Source organism: Pan paniscus, chromosome 6 (genome assembly GCF_029289425.2).
Source record: "Pan paniscus chromosome 6, NHGRI_mPanPan1-v2.0_pri, whole genome shotgun sequence".
Classification (NCBI taxonomy): domain Eukaryota; kingdom Metazoa; phylum Chordata; class Mammalia; order Primates; family Hominidae; genus Pan; species Pan paniscus.
The window spans coordinates 196,158,082-196,176,302 of NC_073255.2; the positions used below are offsets into that span (position 1 = coordinate 196,158,082).

Sequence of the window (18,221 nt, forward strand, 5' to 3'; positions counted from 1 at the left end):
AGGCATGAGCCACTGTGTCTGGCTGAGATTGCTTTTTTGTAAGTAATCTGTTGTTACTTTGGGTTACTTTTCTGTAAGGGATAGAGCAGAGGGGACTTCCTTATTATACTGGAATCTTCTGTCTTCAGGAGAAGAAAAAAAAACTCGTCTATTTTGGGACCTGTTTTTTAAAGTTTTAGTTTGATTTTGTGGTGCTTAGCATGAGTGACTCCATTTTGGTTTGGTCTGGTCTGCTTGGGATTAGTGCAGGAGCTCAGTCCAAAACAATGGCCCCTCATAATTTTGTTTAATACATGAAATTCAAATTTCAAACTTGTAGACATTTGCTCTCTCTCTTATTATATAAGTACCTACACAATGTCCTCAAATTTGCTTTTTGATCTGTAAAGACTAAGATATTTATCATCTAGTTTTACAGAAAAGTTTGCAGATCTTCTGGTTTAAAAGAGCAGGAGATTTAGTGTCAGGCAGGTTTGGATTGAGCCCAAGGGCTGCCATTTACTGATTGTATGACTTTGAGCAAGGTATTTATCTTGTTCTAAGCCTCAATTTCCTCATCTATAAAATGGGCACACAAATAGTATTTACCTTGGAGAGTTAAATGGGATAATGCATTTAATGTGCTTAACACAGTGCCTATCAGATGCTTAGGGGCTCAACACATTATTTTTGTTATTGTTGTTGTTTTACCCTAAAGTAAATGAGACAAAATAGCAAAGCTAAATGAGGAGGAATTTTTAAGTTACATCAGAAACTGTAATAGATTCTAAAATATTATAATTAAGAAATTTCATACTTATTTAAAAAGGCATTTTCAATTTAACAATTTAACAATTTAACCCTCTTATAAGTTAAAAAAAAAAAAAAAAAAAGCCCGGAACGGTGGCTCACGCCTGTAATCCCAGCTCTTTAGGAGGCTGAGGTGGATGGATCAGGAGGTCAGGAGTTCAAGACCAGCCTGGCTAACGTGGTGAAACCTCGTCTCTACTAAAAATACAAAAATTAGCTGGGCATGGTGGTGCATACCTGTAATCCCAGCTACTCAGGAAGCTGAGGCAGGAGAATCGCTTGAACCCGGAGGCAGAGGTTTCAGTGAGCCAAGATCGTGCCACTGCACTCCAGCCTCGGCAACAGAGCAAGACTCCATCTCAAAAAGAAAAAAGAAATAAAAATAAAAAGTCATGCCCAGCTATTTTGGGAGAACTGAAATTACAACTCTATCTGAGAAAATAAAATGACAGGACTCCACAGAATCCATAGATAAAAATTTAACTGAAGAGGAATATGGAACAGACCAAAGGAAAAATTTTATCAAGCTGTAATCTTTATACTTGTGCCTAAGGCCAGAACTTGAAACTGCTGAAGACAGTGTTTCTCTACAAATGCACACAAGCACCCCATTTTGATGCACAGATAGGTGTTTATTTCTTTTAAGAATAGCAGCTTTATTGAGATAAATTTCACATATGATACAATTCACCAATTTAAAGTGTACAAGTCAATGGTTTTCAGTATAATCAGAGTTGTACTACCATCACCATAATCAATTTTAGAACATTTTCATCACCGCCCAAAAACCACTGTAGTCTCTCCCCAGCCCTCCACTCCTGGGAACCATTAATGTACTTTCTGTCTCTATAGATTTGCCTATTTTGGATATTTTATATAAATGGAATCATACAACATGTGGTCTTTTGTGAATAGCTTTTTTCACTTACCATAATGTTTTCAAGATTGATTCATTTTGTAGCAGGTATCAGTCCTTTTTCCTGTTTATTGCCAAATAATTTTCCATTGTATGGATAGATCATATTTGTTTATCCATTTGTCACATTTTGGTTGTCTATCAGTTGATAGATATTTGTGGTGCATTTAATTTTTGGCCAATGTGTAAAACTTATTTTGCTCTCACTGAGGCTACATACTGTTACAACAATGCTATTTGGTCAACTTGACTGAGCTGGCCTCATAGGTTACAGGTTGCTCATTGTTAGAGATGAGACTTTAGACCAGACTGGACAACATAGTGAGACCCTGTCTCTACCAAAAAGAAAAAGAAAAATTAGCCAGATGTAATGGCATATGACTGGAGTCCCAGCTACTTGGGAGGCTGAGACGGGAGGATCACTTGAGCCCAGGAGTTTAGGACTGCAGTGAGCTGTGATCGTGCCAATGCAATCCATGCTGGGCAACAGAGTGAGACCCTGTCTCAAAAAACAGAAAGAGGGATTTTAGTATAACATTCAGCCAGTGCCATATTGGGAACCCACAAGAATGTACTTAAAAAAATATGTCAAAGAAGGTGGTGAGGGCTGTAATAGCCGCTATTCAGGCAGTAATGCAGTGCTGAAGGGACATCAAGCAAATAGTGTGATGCCTGTGGGTGCAATGTTACTCCTTCCCTTAGGTTGCCAAAAAAATCAATACTTCATAGCATTCCTGAAACGAAAAAGCTTATGAACCATTGTGTTTAGGGTGTAAGCTATCTATTTTGGGCTACCCATCACAGCTTCTCTCCTTTGGTAGAATAAAGTGAACTGAACCACCATGCCTAAGGTATTTGCCTTATTTCTTCCTCAGCTGGTTCATGGTTACATTGTCAAAGCTGGCAAAGCATTCAAGACCTGATTTCTCAGACGGAGTGTATGTGTGATAATATACTCATTTGCACAAATATAAACCCTCTGTCTTAACTGTGTTCTGCAAAAGGCGTGATAAATACTTTCAAGTTATATGTACTTATCAGTAGAACTAATGGAATACACACAGTATATTTTATGGGGAATTTCAGAGAAGGAAGGAAAAGTCAACCTTCTATTTGGCATCAGGATAGTAGTAAAACATTCTACTTGTGCATCAGATAGATTTTTATGACCTAACCTGGACAAGTAACTTAACTCTTGGTGCCTCATGTTTGAAAGAGGGATAACACTCTACAGGGTCATTCTAAGAATTAAATATTGCCAAAACACATGAAAAGATTCTCAACCTTGTTAGTAATCAAGGAAATGCAAATGAAGATCACAATGAAGTCTTCTTTTGTACTCAATTGATTGGTGAAAAATGCATGCCTGATAATATTGACATACAGACCAATGAGATCTCTTATAATTTGCTGGGAAAATGTATCAATTTGTACAAACATTTTGAAAAATAATTGTGCATTTTCTTGTGAAGTAAAACATTTGAATAATCTAGGACCCAGCAATTCAACTCTTACACAGACACTCAAGAGGAAGTTGCACACACATATGTCAGGAAAAATGTTCATAGCAGCCCTGTTCATAAGAGCAAAACCTGGAACAATTGAGAGGAAATGAATAAATTGCCGTGTAGCCACACAATAGAATACAAGACAGCAGTGATGCTGAAAAATATAGCAAGCCTCAGGAGTTTATATATTATATGGATAATTTTATGAAGCTCAAAAACACCCAAAATTAAACAACATATTCTCTAAGTACATACGTGGGATATGTGATAAAACTAAAAAGAAAACAGGGAATGATCAGCAATCCAGAACCAATTCATGACTGTTGTTACTATCTTATGGAGCAGGCTGTGGATTGGAAGCGGGGGCGGTGCACATAGGTACGTGTAACTTACTGGTAATGCTTTTAGGTTAGGAATGAGGTCAAAGGAGTTCACTATAAATTTATATTAGAAAGAAGGGCTATCTATGGATTAGTGATGAGAGTGTCATGCACCAGCAAATATGATTAATGAACTTAGGTTATCTGAGGTCCAAATAAATAATGAGAAAAAAGTAAATAAAAGTGATGCATGAATACTAAAAATTTGGAATTACATATATAATATGTAATAATAAAGAAAAAAGTGTACTGGTTATCCTTCAGGTATAAAAATTACAATTAAAATTGTAATGTTGGAGGAGGAGCCAAGATGGCCGAATAAGAACAGCTCCGGTCTACAGCTCCCAGCGTGAGCGACGCAGAAGACGGTGATTTCTGCATTTCCATCTGAGGTACCGGGTTCATCTCACTAGGGAGTGCCAGACAGTGGGCGCAGGTCAGTGGGTGCCCGCACCGTGCGCGAGCCGAAGCAGGGCGAGGCATTGCCTCACCTGGGAAGCGCAAGGGGTCAGGGAGTTCCCTTTCCGAGTCAAAGAAAGGGGTGACGGACGCACCTGGAAAATCGGGTCACTCCCACCCGAATATTGCGCTTTTCAGACCGGCTTAAAAAACGGCGCACCACGAGACTATATCCCACACCTGGCTCAGAGGGTCCTACGCCCACGGAATCTCGCTGATTGCTAGCACAGCAGTCTCAGATCAAACTGCAAGGCGGCAGCGAGGCTGGGGGAGGGGCGCCCGCCATTGCCCAGGCTTGATTAGGTAAACAAAGCAGCCCTGAAGCTCGAACTGGGTGGAGCCCACCACAGCTCAAGGAGGCCTGCCTGCCTCTGTAGTCTCCACCTCTGGGGGCAGGGCACAGACAAACAAAAAGACAGCAGTAACCTCTGCAGACTTAAATGTCCCTGTCTGACAGCTTTGAAGAGAGCAGTGGTTCTCCCAGCACGCAGCTGGAGATCTGAGAACGGGCAGACTGCCTCCTCAAGTGGGTCCCTGACCCCTGACCCCCGAGCAGCCTAACTGGGAGGCACCCCCCAGCAGGGGCACACTGACACCTCACAGGGCAGGGTATTCCAACAGACCTGCAGCTGAGGGTCCTGTCTGTTAGAAGGAAAACTAACAAACAGAAAGGACATCCACACCGAAAACCCATCTGTACATCACCATCATCAAAGACCAAAAGTAGATAAAACCACAAAGATGGGGAAAAAACAGAACAGAAAAACAGGAAACTCTAAAATGCAGAGCGCCTCTCCTCCTCCAAAGGAACGCAGTTCCTCACCAGCAACGGAACAAAGCTGGATGGAGAATGATTTTGACGAGCTCAGAGAAGAAGGCTTCAGACGATCAAATTACTCTGAGCTACGGGAGGACATTCAAACCAAAGGCAAAGAAGTTGAAAACTTTGAAAAAAATTTAGAAGAATGTATAACTAGAATAACCAATACAGAGAAGTGCTTAAAGGAGCTGATGGAGCTGAAAACCAAGGCTCGAGAACTATATGAAGAATGCAGAAGCCTCAGGAGCCGATGCGATCAACTGGAAGAAAGGGTATCAGCAATGGAAGATGAAATGAATGAAATGAAGCGAGAAGGGAAGTCTAGAGAAAAAAGAATAAAAAGAAATGAGCAAAGCCTCCAAGAAATATGGGAGTATGTGAAAAGACCAAATCTATGTCTGATTGGTGTACCTGAAAGTGATGCGGAGAATGAAACCAAGTTGGAAAACACTGCAGGATATTATCCAGGAGAACTTCCCCAATCTAGCAAGGCAGGCCAACGTTCAGATTCAGGAAATACAGAGAACGCCACAAAGATACTCCTCGAGAAGAGCAACTCCAAGACACATAATTGTCAGATTCACCAAAGTTGAAATGAAGGAAAAAATGTTAAGGGCAGCCAGAGAGAAAGGTCGGGTTACCCTCAAAGGGAAGCCCATCAGACTAACAGCGGATCTCTTGGCAGAAACTCTACAAGCCAGAAGAGAGTGGGGGCCAATATTCAACATTCTTAAAGAGAAGAATTTTCAACCCAGAATTTCATATCCAGCCAAACTAAGCTTCATAAGTGAAGGAGAAATAAAATACTTTACAGACAAGCAAATGCTGACCGATTTTGTCACCACCAGGCCTGCCCTAAAAGAGCTCCTGAAGGAAGCGCTAAACATGGAAAGGAACAACCGGTACCAGCCGCTGCAAAATCATGCAAAAATGTAAAGACCATCAAGACTAGGAAGAAACTGCATCAACTAACGAGCAAAATCACCAGCTAACATAATGACAGGATCAAATTCACACATAACAATATTAACTTTAAATGGAAATGGACTAAATTCTCCAATTAAAAGACACAGACTGGCAAGTTGGATAAAGAGTCAAGACGCAACAGTGTGCTGTATTCAGGAAACCCATCTCACATGCAGAGACACACATAGGCTCAAAATAAAAGGATGGAGGAAGATCTACCAAGCAAATGGAAAACAAAAAAAGGCAGGGGTTGCAATCCTAGTCTCTGATAAAACAGACTTTAAACCAACAAAGATCAAAAGAGACAAAGAAGGCCATTACATAATGGTAAAGGGATCAATTCAACAAGAGGAGCTAACTATCCTAAATATATATGCACCCAATACAGGAGCACCCAGATTCATAAAGCAAGTCCTGAGTGACCTACAAAGAGACTTAGACTCCCACACATTAATAATGGGAGACTTTAACACCCCACTGTCAACATTAGACAGATCAACGAGACAGAAAGTCAACAAGGATACCCAGGAATTGAACTCAGCTCTGCACCAAGCAGACCTAATAGACATCTACAGAACTCTCCACCCCAAATCAACAGAATATACATTTTTTTCAGCACCACACCACACCTATTCCAAAATTGACCACATACTTGGAAGTAAAGCTCTCCTCAGCAAATGTAAAAGAACAGAAATTATAACAAACTATCTCTCAGACCACAGTGCAATCAAACTAGAACTCAGGATTAAGAATCTCACTCAAAGCCGCTCAACTACATGGAAACTGAACAACCTGCTCCTGAATGACTACTGGGTACATAACGAAATGAAGGCAGAAATAAAGATGTTCTTTGAAACCAACGAGAACAAAGACACAACATACCAGAATCTCTGGGACGCATTCAAAGCAGTGTGTAGAGGGAAATTTATAGCACTAAATGCCCACAAGAGAAAGCAGGAAAGATCCAAAATTGACACCCTAACATCAGAATTAAAAGAACTAGAAAAGCAAGAGCAAACACATTCAAAAGCTAGCAGAAGGCAAGAAATAACTAAAATCAGAGCAGAACTGAAGGAAATAGAGACACAAAAAACCCTTCAAAAAATCAATGAATCCAGGAGCTGGTTTTTTGAAAGGATCAACAAAATTGATAGACCGCTAGCAAGACTAATAAAGAAAAAAAGAGAGAAGAATCAAATAGATGCAATAAAAAATGATAAAGGGGATATCACCACCGATCCCACAGAAATACAAACTACCATCAAAGAATACTACAAACACCTCTACGCAAATAAACTAGAAAATCTAGAAGAAATGGATAAATTCCTCGACACATACACTCTCCCAAGACTAAACCAGGAAGAAGTTGAATCTCTGAATAGACCAATAACAGGAGCTGAAATTGTGGCAATAATCAATAGTTTACCAACCAAAAAGAGTCCAGGACCAGATGGATTCACAGCCGAATTCTACCAGCGGTACAAGGAGGAACTGGTACCATTCCTTCTGAAACTATTCCAATCAATAGAAAAAGAGGGAATCCTCCCTTACTCATTTTATGAGGCCAGCATCATTCTGATACCAAAGCCTGGCAGAGACACAACCAAAAAAGAGAATTTTAGACCAATATCCTTGATAAACATTGATGCAAAAATCCTCAATAAAATACTGGCAAACCGAATCCAGCAGCACATCAAAAAGCTTATCCACCATGATCAAGTGGGCTTCATCCCTGGGATGCAAGGCTGGTTCAACATACGCAAATCAATAAATGTAATCCAGCATATAAACAGAGCCAAAGACAAAAACCACATGATTATCTCAATAGATGCAGAAAAAGTCTTTGACAAAATTCAACAACCCTTCATGCTAAAAACTCTCAATAAATTAGGTATTGATGGGACATATTTCAAAATAATAAGAGCTATCTATGACAAACCCACAGCCAATATCATACTGAATGGGCAAAAACTGGAAGCATTCCCTTTGAAAACTGGCACAAGACAGGGATGCCCTCTCTCACCGCTCCTATTCAACATAGTGTTGGAAGTTCTGGCCAGGGCAATCAGGCAGGAGAAGGAAATAAAGGGTATTCAATTAGGAAAAGAGGAAGTCAAATTGTCCCTGTTTGCAGACGACATGATTGTTTATCTAGAAAACCCCATCGTCTCAGCCCAAAATCTCCTTAAGCTGATAAGCAACTTCAGCAAAGTCTCAGGATACAAAATCAATGTTCAAAAATCACAAGCATTCTTATACACCAACAACAGACGAACAGAGAGCCAAATCATGAGTGAACTCCCATTCACAATTGCTTCAAAGAGAATAAAATACCTAGGAATCCAACTTACAAGGGATGTGAAGCACCTCTTCAAGGAGAACTACAAACCACTGCTCAAGGAAATAAAAGAGGATACAAACAAATGGAAGAACATTCCATGCTCATGGGTAGGAAGAATCAATATCGTGAAAATGGCCATACTGCCCAAGGTAATTTACAGATTCAATGCCATCCCCATCAAGCTACCAATGACTTTCTTCACAGAATTGGAAAAAACTACTTTAAAGTTCATATGGAACCAAAAGAGAGCCCGCATCACCAAGTCAATCCTAAGCCAAAAGAACAAAGCTGGAGGCATCACACTACCTGACTTCAAACTATACTACAAGGCTACAGTAACCAAAACAGCATGGTACTGGTACCAAAACAGAAATATAGATGAATGGAACAGAACAGAGCCCTCAGAAATAACACCGCTTACCTACAACTATCTGATCTTTGACAAACCTGAGAAAAACAAGCAATGGGGAAAGGATTCCCTATTTAATAAATGGTGCTGGGAAAACTGGCTAGCCATATGTAGAAAGCTGAAACTGGATCCCTTCCTTACACCTTATACAAAAATCAATTCAAGATGGATTAAAGATTTAAACGTTAGACCTAAAACCATAAAAACCCTAGAAGAAAACCTAGGCATTACCATTCAGGACATAGGCGTGGGCAAGGACTTCATGTCCAAAACACCAAAAGCAATGGCAACAAAAGCCAAAATTGACAAATGGGATCTAATTAAACTAAAGAGCTTCTGCACAGCAAAAGAAACTACCATCAGAGTGAATAGGCAACCTACAACATGGGAGAAAATTTTCGCAACCTACTCATCTGACAAAGGGCTAATATCCAGAATCTACAGTGAACTCAAACAAATTTACAAGAAAAAAACAAACAACCCCATCAAAAAGTGGGCGAAGGACATGAACAGACACTTCTCAAAAGAAGACATTTATGCAGCCAAAAAACACATGAAAAAATGCTCATCATCACTGGCCATCAGAGAAATGCAAATCAAAACCACTATGAGATATCATCTCACACCAGTTAGAATGGCAATCATTCAAAAGTCAGGAAACAACAGGTGCTGGAGAGGATGTGGAGAAACAGGAACACTTTTACACTGTTGGTGGGACTGTAAACTAGTTCAACCATTGTGGAAGTCAGTGTGGCGATTCCTCAGGGATCTAGAACTAGAAATACCATTTGACCCAGCCATCCCATTACTGGGTATATACCCAAATGACTATAAATCATGCTGCTATAAAGACACATGCACGCGTATGTTTATTGCGGCATTATTCACAATAGCAAAGACTTGGAACCAACCCAAATGTCCAACAATGATAGACTGGATTAAGAAAATGTGGCACATATACACCATGGAATACTATGCAGCCATAAAAAATGATGAGTTCATATCCTTTGTAGGGACATGGATGAAATTGGAAACCATCATTCTCAGTAAACTATTGCAAGAACAAAAAACCAAACACCGCATAGTCTCACTCATAGGTGGGAATTGAACAATGAGATCACATGGACACAGGAAGGGGAATATCATACTCTGGGGACTGTGGTGGGGAGGGGGGAGGGGGGACGGATAGCATTGGGAGATATACCTAATGCTAGATGACGAGTTAGTGGGTGCAGCACACCAGCATGGCACATGTATACAAATGTAACTAACCTGCACAATGTGCACATGTACCCTAAAACTTAAAGTATAATTAAAAAAAAAAAGAAACATAGAAACTATGAAGGACTAGCAACACACATAAAGCCATTATCTTGTAAAAAAAAAAAAATTGTAATGTTATAACCTTCCATTCTTTCCCCTATGAATTAAAACTTTTTTTTTTTTTTTTTAACGAGACTAAAAAATCAAGTTGATAAAATCTATGCCCTGTGGGAACTGGTTAGGTCAGGCTACCCACTCCAGATTTCCAGCAGGCTGGCCTCAGCTCTACCTACAGCCAGTAGCTTATTAAGACTCTAGGCGCCAGTGACACCTTCAGACAGGTGGTTAGTGCGCCCTAAGGACTCTCCGCAGCGTCGCTCAGGTTCACAGAACACGCCCAGGGGCGTGTCCAGCTGTCGTCGGGGAGAGCCCACCTCCCCGGGGGGTGTGGCTAAGGGACGAGGCACTTCTCGTCCAGAGCCCAGGTAATCCGGGCGGGATCAGCTGGCGTCGCGATGTGATGACGTCAGGCCCCGGGCAGGCCTGGAGTGGCGCGCTGGGCGTGCGCGGCTGCGGTCCGGCGTGTTGGTCCCCGCGGTTCAGCTGAGGTAGGGACGTGCTGTAGGCCGGAATGTTACCGGCTGTTGGATCTGCGGATGAGGAAGAGGATTGTCCTGAATTGGTTCCCATTGAGACGACGCAAAGCGAGGAGGAGGAAAAGTCTGGCCTCGGCGCCAAGATCCCAGTCACAATCATTACCGGGTATTTAGGTAACTAACCATCCCAGTCACAAAATGCCGTGAACTCTGGTGTCGTGGGATTTTGCGGGCTGCCGGTGCCTCTTCTCCTGAGGCATTGGGGCCTCATGATCAAGAGCAAATGTCTTTGAGGTAGGGGCTGGGTCACTTGCTTCTCGTAGGGGTTACCTCTCATCTTGGGAGTTAATGATGCCCGGTCCCCTCTGCGTTCGATTCCCGTTTCTCAAGTGAGATGGAAAGTTAGCCTTTGAAACAAGGCTTTGAAGCTAAGACACGCCCCCCAATTGTCTCTGTGACCTCTTACCAGGTTATCTTACCTTCCTGACGCTCATCTACCTCACCTGAAAATGGAAAAATACCTGTCACCTGGGAAACAGGGCCGGAACCACCTACCTATTGCCATGAAAGGATGTCCCGTCTGTAAAATGCCCGACACGTGGGGCTTTCGTCAGTAGATTCCCCTTCCCCACGAGCCACAGTCCTCCAGCCAGTTGGCAGGAAGTGCTCCCATCTTAAACACTTTTTTTTGGAGGTCTGTTTGTAAACCACTGCGTAGGAAGTAAGAATAAAATCTCTGTCCTCCAAGACTATTTCTCAAACTAAGAACGTTGAGAGTGTACAGGGATACTCGAAACCACAAGTTTGTGAAGTTGGTAGTTTCGTGAAGGGCGGTTTATGCACTTACACTAGAAGTTTCTTACTGGAAAAGTTTGAGAAATATATTTTTAAACCTTACAGTTAAATAGAAGGGCTAGAACAAATATATGACTGTATTAGAAGTTTGGAAAAAGTTAAGAAATGTAAATAAAATGATACTGCTTCCGGGAAATAATATTCCTAGTTGTTGCTAGAGACAGGTACAGACTTGGGCCACTTCGTGACCTTTTATGTAAAAATAAGAAATAACTGCTTTTGTTTTTTTAAAAACTTTGTAGACTGTAAGTTTATTCCCGTTTTTTGCTCGGAAGTAATTTTATAAAGGAATTTATTTTTGGCGTTTCCCCACAGTTATTCAGAGGCTGCTCTGCTGAGAAGATGAACAAATTTCTTGTCCAAAACAATGTATTTCAAACGTGCCCCTCGGGCCTTTCCCGTGTTGCTCACTGGTAGGTCAGTAGATCATTGGAGAAAATGATCTGAAGCTCAGGAGTGAGAATTAATACCAGCAACCTTGTTGCTGAATCTAGGGATAGTTTCACTCCTATCCCTGACCATTTTCCCTTTTTGAAACACTGTTCTTTTGGCTTCTATTACATTTTTCTTCTGATTTTTCCACCTGCTTCTCTGGCTTCTTTTTAAGGCTCCATCCTCCTTCCCCCTTTGTCCATCTTTAGCTACACACCTGTGTAATTTCTATTTTGATGTCCTACAACTTAAAACTTAACATGTCTGAAACTTCATCTGTTACCATCCCCCCAAATCCTGCTTCTGTGATCCCAACCATTTGGAATACTCTAAAAGCCTCCTGACTAATCTGGAGTCTTGCTGCCCTTTAATTTATTCGTTGCATGTTAGCCTTAATGATCTTTATAAATGTCAATCCGACTGCGTCACACCTTTCAGTGGCGTCCCTATGGGTTAAAATTCAAATTCCTTAACATGAATTACAAGGACCTGTAGGATCTGGATCTTGCCAACCTTTCCAGCCTGCCAAATTGGCCCCGCACAATGAACTAATGTTACTTCAAAGGTGCCAAGTGTTTTAGCCCCTTGGAATAGGTACTTTTTTACTGTGACTCCTCTGGCTAGATGTCCCTCTTAGGTTCTCCATAGCATTTTGTGCATCTCCTATTGAATATGTCACCCTGTGACATAATTGCCTCCTTATTCACTGAATTCCCCTCCATTCCCCCCTTCCCTTAATATTTCTAAGCTCTATGAAGGCAAAGACTATCTTGTTCACTTTTTCACCAAGGCCCAGCATAAATCTGTAACGTATTAGAAACCTTCGAATGAATGAACTATGTCTTAAAGTGTTTTTTTTTTTCATAATATGGTTAAAAAGCCCTAGTAAATCTTCTCTTAGAAGATTTCTTACATTCACCCTTTCCTTTCAGTTTTCACATCACTGCCCTGTGAAACACTCATGTTCAGGGCCTCTGTCTCAGGCTTGGACTGGTTTTAAGATCTTCCTCATTGCCCTAAGTCTCTCTCTTCCATTCTATACTTCATATTTTTGTGATGTTGAGCTTCCTAAAGTACTCTAAATATAAGCCTTCATCTCTTAAAAAGCTTTGAAAGGAATATGACCTAAAAGATATTAATACCCTAATACTCCGTAAAATCTTCCTAGTTATAGGAAGATCTAGTTATATACTAGAAAACTTAATGTATTTCAGAAGACATGTATAGCCTACATGTAAAAGTTTTTAGCAGCACTGTAATAGTAAAACACTGGAAACAAACCAAATGTCCAACAAAAAAAAAAAGATAAAGAAATGATATAGTCATACAATTGAACTACAATACTATGCAGTTAGGATTTTCTTTTTTTCCTCTATGAATTTTAGTGTGTACGGTTCACAAGACTATTTTTTTTCTACTGGAGATTGACATATTGGGTTTCATATGCCACCTGCTGGATAAAGTTGGTATAGCTTTATGAATTTATCTTACTGAACATTCTGTCCATTGTTGACACTACCTCGCTCTATTCCCCATTTCATAAAAACTTTTATAGATTGTTTAAAGCATACTATAAGTAGCCATATAGTCAGCCTGAAGTTGCGTCTCGTTAATGTTGAAATAAAAGGTCATTATAAATAAAAGAGTGTGTGTAAATTTTAGGGAAGGTTAGGCTGGGTTGAAGAAACTGTTTCAACTTGTAGGAGTGTTTGTAAATATTTATAAAATTTTATGTCTACATAAAGTATTTTGCAACAGGTTTCAAAGGATGCTTTAATCTTATCCTCTAGGATATTCTATACTAAAATAATATATGAAAAATAGCATGCAAATTCTCAAAAACGTTAGGATTCTTTATATGTTTTTTGTATCTTTAAAATTATTTTGAATTTTTTTATTTACAAAAAATATGTTTTATAGGTGCTGGGAAGACAACACTTCTGAACTATATTTTGACAGAGCAACATAGTAAAAGAGTAGCGGTCATTTTAAATGAATTTGGGGAAGGTAAGTAAAGTTCAATAAATGTCATGTTGCAAGATTTTGTGTGACTGTTTATTCCTCTGGTGAATTGATATTCCATATTTAAAAATGAAAATGCAAGGTATTGTATTGATGTGGATAGCTTTAGAAAAATTAGATTAATTTCTGTTAAGATTTATATGGGTTGAGATACTGAAATTAGTTTTAATAAAATTTTATTTTGTATAACTTTGGAGTTCTTATTAACAGAATTAAACTACATTTTTACCTGAAATAAATGACTCCAGAAGTAAAAATCTAGACATATGAAAAAACGTTTATTTTTTGTTTTATTTTATTTTTTTTGAGATGGAGTCTCTCTCTGTCACCAGGCTGGAGTGCAGTGGTGCAATCTCAGCTCACTGCCACCTCTGTCTCCTGGGTTAAAGTGATTCTCCTGCCTCAGCCTCCCGAGTAGCTGGGACTACAGGCGTGCGCCACCATGCCCAGATAATTTTTGTATTTTTAGTAGAGACAGGGTTTCACCATGTTGGCCAGGATGGTCTTGATTGAGCTCCTGGCCTTGTGATCCACCCGCCTCGGCCTCCCAAAGTTGCTGGGATTACAGGCATGAGGCACCATGCCTGGCCAAAAAATGTTTTTTTTAGGAATTAGAAAGGCACTTTTGTATGGACTCTATTGCAACTCATGAAAAATATTTGAAAATGCTTCTGTTATTAGTTAACTTTGTTTAATGTTTATTATCTGCAATGCAGTTAAAACTCAGTATTTTAAAAATAAGGTAAACATATGGTCTTTATCCTCATGTATTTTAAGTTATCTGTGAAAATAAGTGTGCTTAACTTCTCAACTGAAATATTAAACTGTAGTCAAAAAAATAGCTCTAGACACAATACTTCTGTTATCTTTATAGGAGTTTTTCTTCATAAGTATGAATTGTAATCAAAGCTCACTTCTAGCCAAAAAACAATATCTATTAAACGATTTCTTTTAAAATGTACTATTTTTTTTCAGTTGTAAAAAGTAAAAGAGCTAGGTTTTATGAACAGGATGGGAAGCCAGTTATATTCGATTTCTGGTTTTAATAAACTAAAGAGAAAAGTGCTTTTTAGGCAAAAATCCTGAGATTTCTAATAACAGACTGTTTTTTTCATCATCTTATTAAATAACCTATTGCACACTGATTACATTTATTCTTACTATTTTCTTTATTTTTTCCCAGATCATTTTTGCAATTTTATTTTTCACAGCATTCTCAATACTTTTCTTCATGTTTCATTAATGTTCTGTATATAGTCCGAATTCTGTAGCAACCTCTTTAGAAGCTCTTTATTAATACCTAGCTGAAATATAAAAAATATGTAAGTGTAAAACTACTCGATTTTATGGGAGCTCATTTGCTTAGTGGACTTTTAGAACTTCACCATTTGGTATATTTCTTTATTAGAGGAAAAGTAAAACATTTAAAATAATTCTTATAGATAACAAGCATTTCAAATATAGTTTATTCTTTCTTAAGTAAGTATTGCTAGGAAAATATGTGAATTTGACTAAAAGTTTAGGTTTTTTTTTTTTTTTTTTTGAGATGGAGTCTCGCTGTGTTGCCCAGGCTGGAGTGCAGTGGCACAGTCTCGGGTCACTGCAACCTCCGCCTCCCGGGTTCACGCCATTCTCCTGCCTCAGCCACCTGAGTAGCTGGGACTACAGGCGCCCGCTACCTCACCTGGCTAATTTTTTGTAATTTTAGTAGAGATGAGGTTTCATTGTGTTAGCGAGGATGGTCTCGATCTCCTGACCTCGTGATCCGCCCGCCTTGGCCTCCCTATAAGTTTAATTTTTAAATGAGCACATGGTACACTGGCCAAAAACCTTCCTCAAGATGAACTAGGGTTTTTACTCATTGGGAATATTCAGCAGTTTGTCTAACAGAAACAATTTAGAAGAAGAATGAAAAGAAAAAGATAGATAAGGCGGTCTCTTAAGAGGTTGAAGGGCATACAAAATCCAGTATATAAAACATACTAGTCTATTTAGAAAGTTTACCCTGGACAAGAAAAAAATGCCTTCAAGATAGCTACTTTATTAAGAAATGGGGGTGGCCAAGTAAGAGGCCTAAGGAGGAAGTAGGTATGTTTATTAGTTTAGGATGTGTCTTTTTCAGGGCTTAAGTCATCTTAAATAAAAGCTAAAATAATGTAGTGTACTGTAATTTAGATATCGAGGCTGCATGAATAAAATGAAAGAATATAAGTTATAAAATGCAGTTTCTGCTTTAAGATCTCCATTATTGAATTATCCTCATCTTTGTTTTTTGTTGGCTAATGGACATAAGCTAAAGAGTGCTGTTTGTTAATTATTCTAGGAAGTGCGCTGGAGAAATCCTTAGCTGTCAGCCAAGGTGGAGAGCTCTATGAAGAGTGGCTGGAACTTAGAAACGGTTGCCTCTGCTGTTCAGTGAAGTGAGGAATGTGTTTACTGTGTACATGGTTTACTAGAAATGTTTATTGATTATATTTCCAGCTTTAATTTTCTTGAGTAATTTAACTGAATTTACACAGTTTGCTTCATTGTATTTTCAAACAAATAGAAAATAAACTTATTAGGAAGCATTTTCTTAAAGTGTTTCTTGCTGTCTTTTCTATCTGCTCTAATGTTTTGGTCCTTTTATTGAGTTTTTATTGTTTTTGATATCAGGGCTTATTTAATCTGTAGTGCATGAAAGTCTCATATGTAAAAAATGATTATTCTGAATTTAATGTGTCATTGGTCATATTTCTAAGTGTTCAACCTTATAAAAAAAATAAATGACTATCAAAAAAGAGAAAAACCTTACATTATGTTCTACTAGTTAAGTTTTCAAGGACAGTGTTCACTAGTCTACCATAGACCCTAGAAGAGTTACCCAACACATAGTAGCACTCAAATATTTGTTGAATGAATTATAAAAATGACTACTTGTACTGTTAATTTTGTGTATTCTAGTGAATTAAATCTCTTCGGCATCATTTACTCCCTTAGGTATTTGACTCTGTGTCAAATGTTTTGGCAAGGATAAAATTATAACAGACTTTCTTGAACAACCAAAATGTAATCTATTAAGGATTTTCCTTCACTTTTGATAAAATAAGAAAAAAGGAAATTAAAACCTTGCATCCTAATGTAAAATAGAATTATATGGTGTTTAATATCAGTGTCCCTTTAGCTATTATATTAAACTACTATAGTTAATAAATTTTATCATTATTTTGTATGTTGGTTTTTAAAAATTTCATAAAGCTATAAAAAGATACTTGGTCAGATAAAGTTTCCTCTGCTTTTAATTTTAATAAAGTATTATTATGTATATGATTTCTTTTTCCCTATTATATATATGCGTCTATTGTTTTCTCACTGGTAAATATGGGACGGACATTTTGTTAGAAGGCTAGAAGTGAGTTAAATTTTCACATTCCTAAGGATACTTTTGTCTTGGGTTGTTGAATACATTTTAAAGTGTTTATAATAATCACTTCAAAATATTTAGGTAGTTAACTGTAAGTTATGTTTTGGTATTCTCCAGGGACAGTGGCCTTAGAGCTATTGAGAATTTGATGCAAAAGAAGGGGAAATTTGATTACATACTGTTAGAGACCACTGGATTAGCAGATCCTGGTAAGAAGCGAGATTATTAATAACCAGAATATAGTTCTGTGATATATTGTAAATAGATGTATTAGAGGAATATCTAAAATGAGTATTAAAGCTTTTGTTAGTATTAAACCAAAAACTTTTTTTGGTTTAAATGAGGAAAAGTACTTGGTTGTCATTTTCTTTGGCAGTTGAATGAATGATCAGAGTATTTCTTGGTACTTTTAAGCTGTTAATAGAATTTGAAGTTTTATTGATTGACTTAGGATTATTTGTAAGAACAGAAGTTGTTAAAAATAAGGACATGTAGGAAGAGCAGAGACGTTCTACCTCTAAGTACAGTTGTCCCTTGGCATCCATGGGGTATTAGTTGCAGAACCTCTGAGGATACCAAAATCTATTAATGTTCAAGTCCCTTACATAAAATGGTGTAGTATTTGCCTATAACCTATGCACATCCTCCCATATACTTTAAATCATCTGTAGATTACTTATAATACCTAATACAATGTAAGTGCTGTGTAAGTAGTTATTATATTGCATTGATAAGGTAATCATGACAAGAAACTCTAAACTCTACTATGGAAAGCTACACAGAGTCAACCTGTTTCTAACAATGGGTTTCTGTTACCTTCTTACCAAGCTCTAATTCTTGATAAAGTCTGTTTATTTTCCCCAAATAACTTTTAGATAAAATCTTTATTTTCAGTTTGCATAAAAGTTAGTGCTTATTCTGTGAATCTGACCCATACCATTATTTTCTTTTTGATCTGGGTCTCTGGCATTGGGGCGATTTGTAAAACTATGTTAAAGTATTTGGGGGTAATTTACTAAACAGGTCATAGTTGTCCAAAAGAAATATTGAAGTATCCTGAGA

The 18,221-nt window shown here is 38.4% G+C and overlaps 1 protein-coding gene across 8 annotated transcripts in view; it reads left to right on the forward strand.

The window, feature by feature from the left end:
- The first annotated feature begins 10,340 nt into the window (after positions 1-10,340).
- LOC129398377 (zinc-regulated GTPase metalloprotein activator 1A-like) overlaps positions 10,341-18,221 on the forward strand; it is a 42,682-nt gene continuing 34,801 nt past the window's right edge. For 4 of the 8 annotated variants that reach the window (XM_055115605.2, XM_055115604.2, XM_055115606.2 and 1 more), the window contains exons 1-4: positions 10,341-10,621; positions 13,655-13,741; positions 16,080-16,176; positions 17,277-17,368. In XM_055115605.2, the coding sequence (XP_054971580.1) occupies positions 10,483-10,621; positions 13,655-13,741; positions 16,080-16,176; positions 17,277-17,368 (415 nt within the window). In that variant the 5' untranslated portion in view covers positions 10,341-10,482. Of the gene's footprint in view, positions 10,622-11,588; positions 11,716-13,654; positions 13,742-16,079; positions 16,337-17,276; positions 17,369-18,221 lie in introns of those variants that run through there. The other 4 variants (XM_055115607.2, XM_055115608.2, XM_055115610.2 and 1 more) reach the window with 4 other exon arrangements.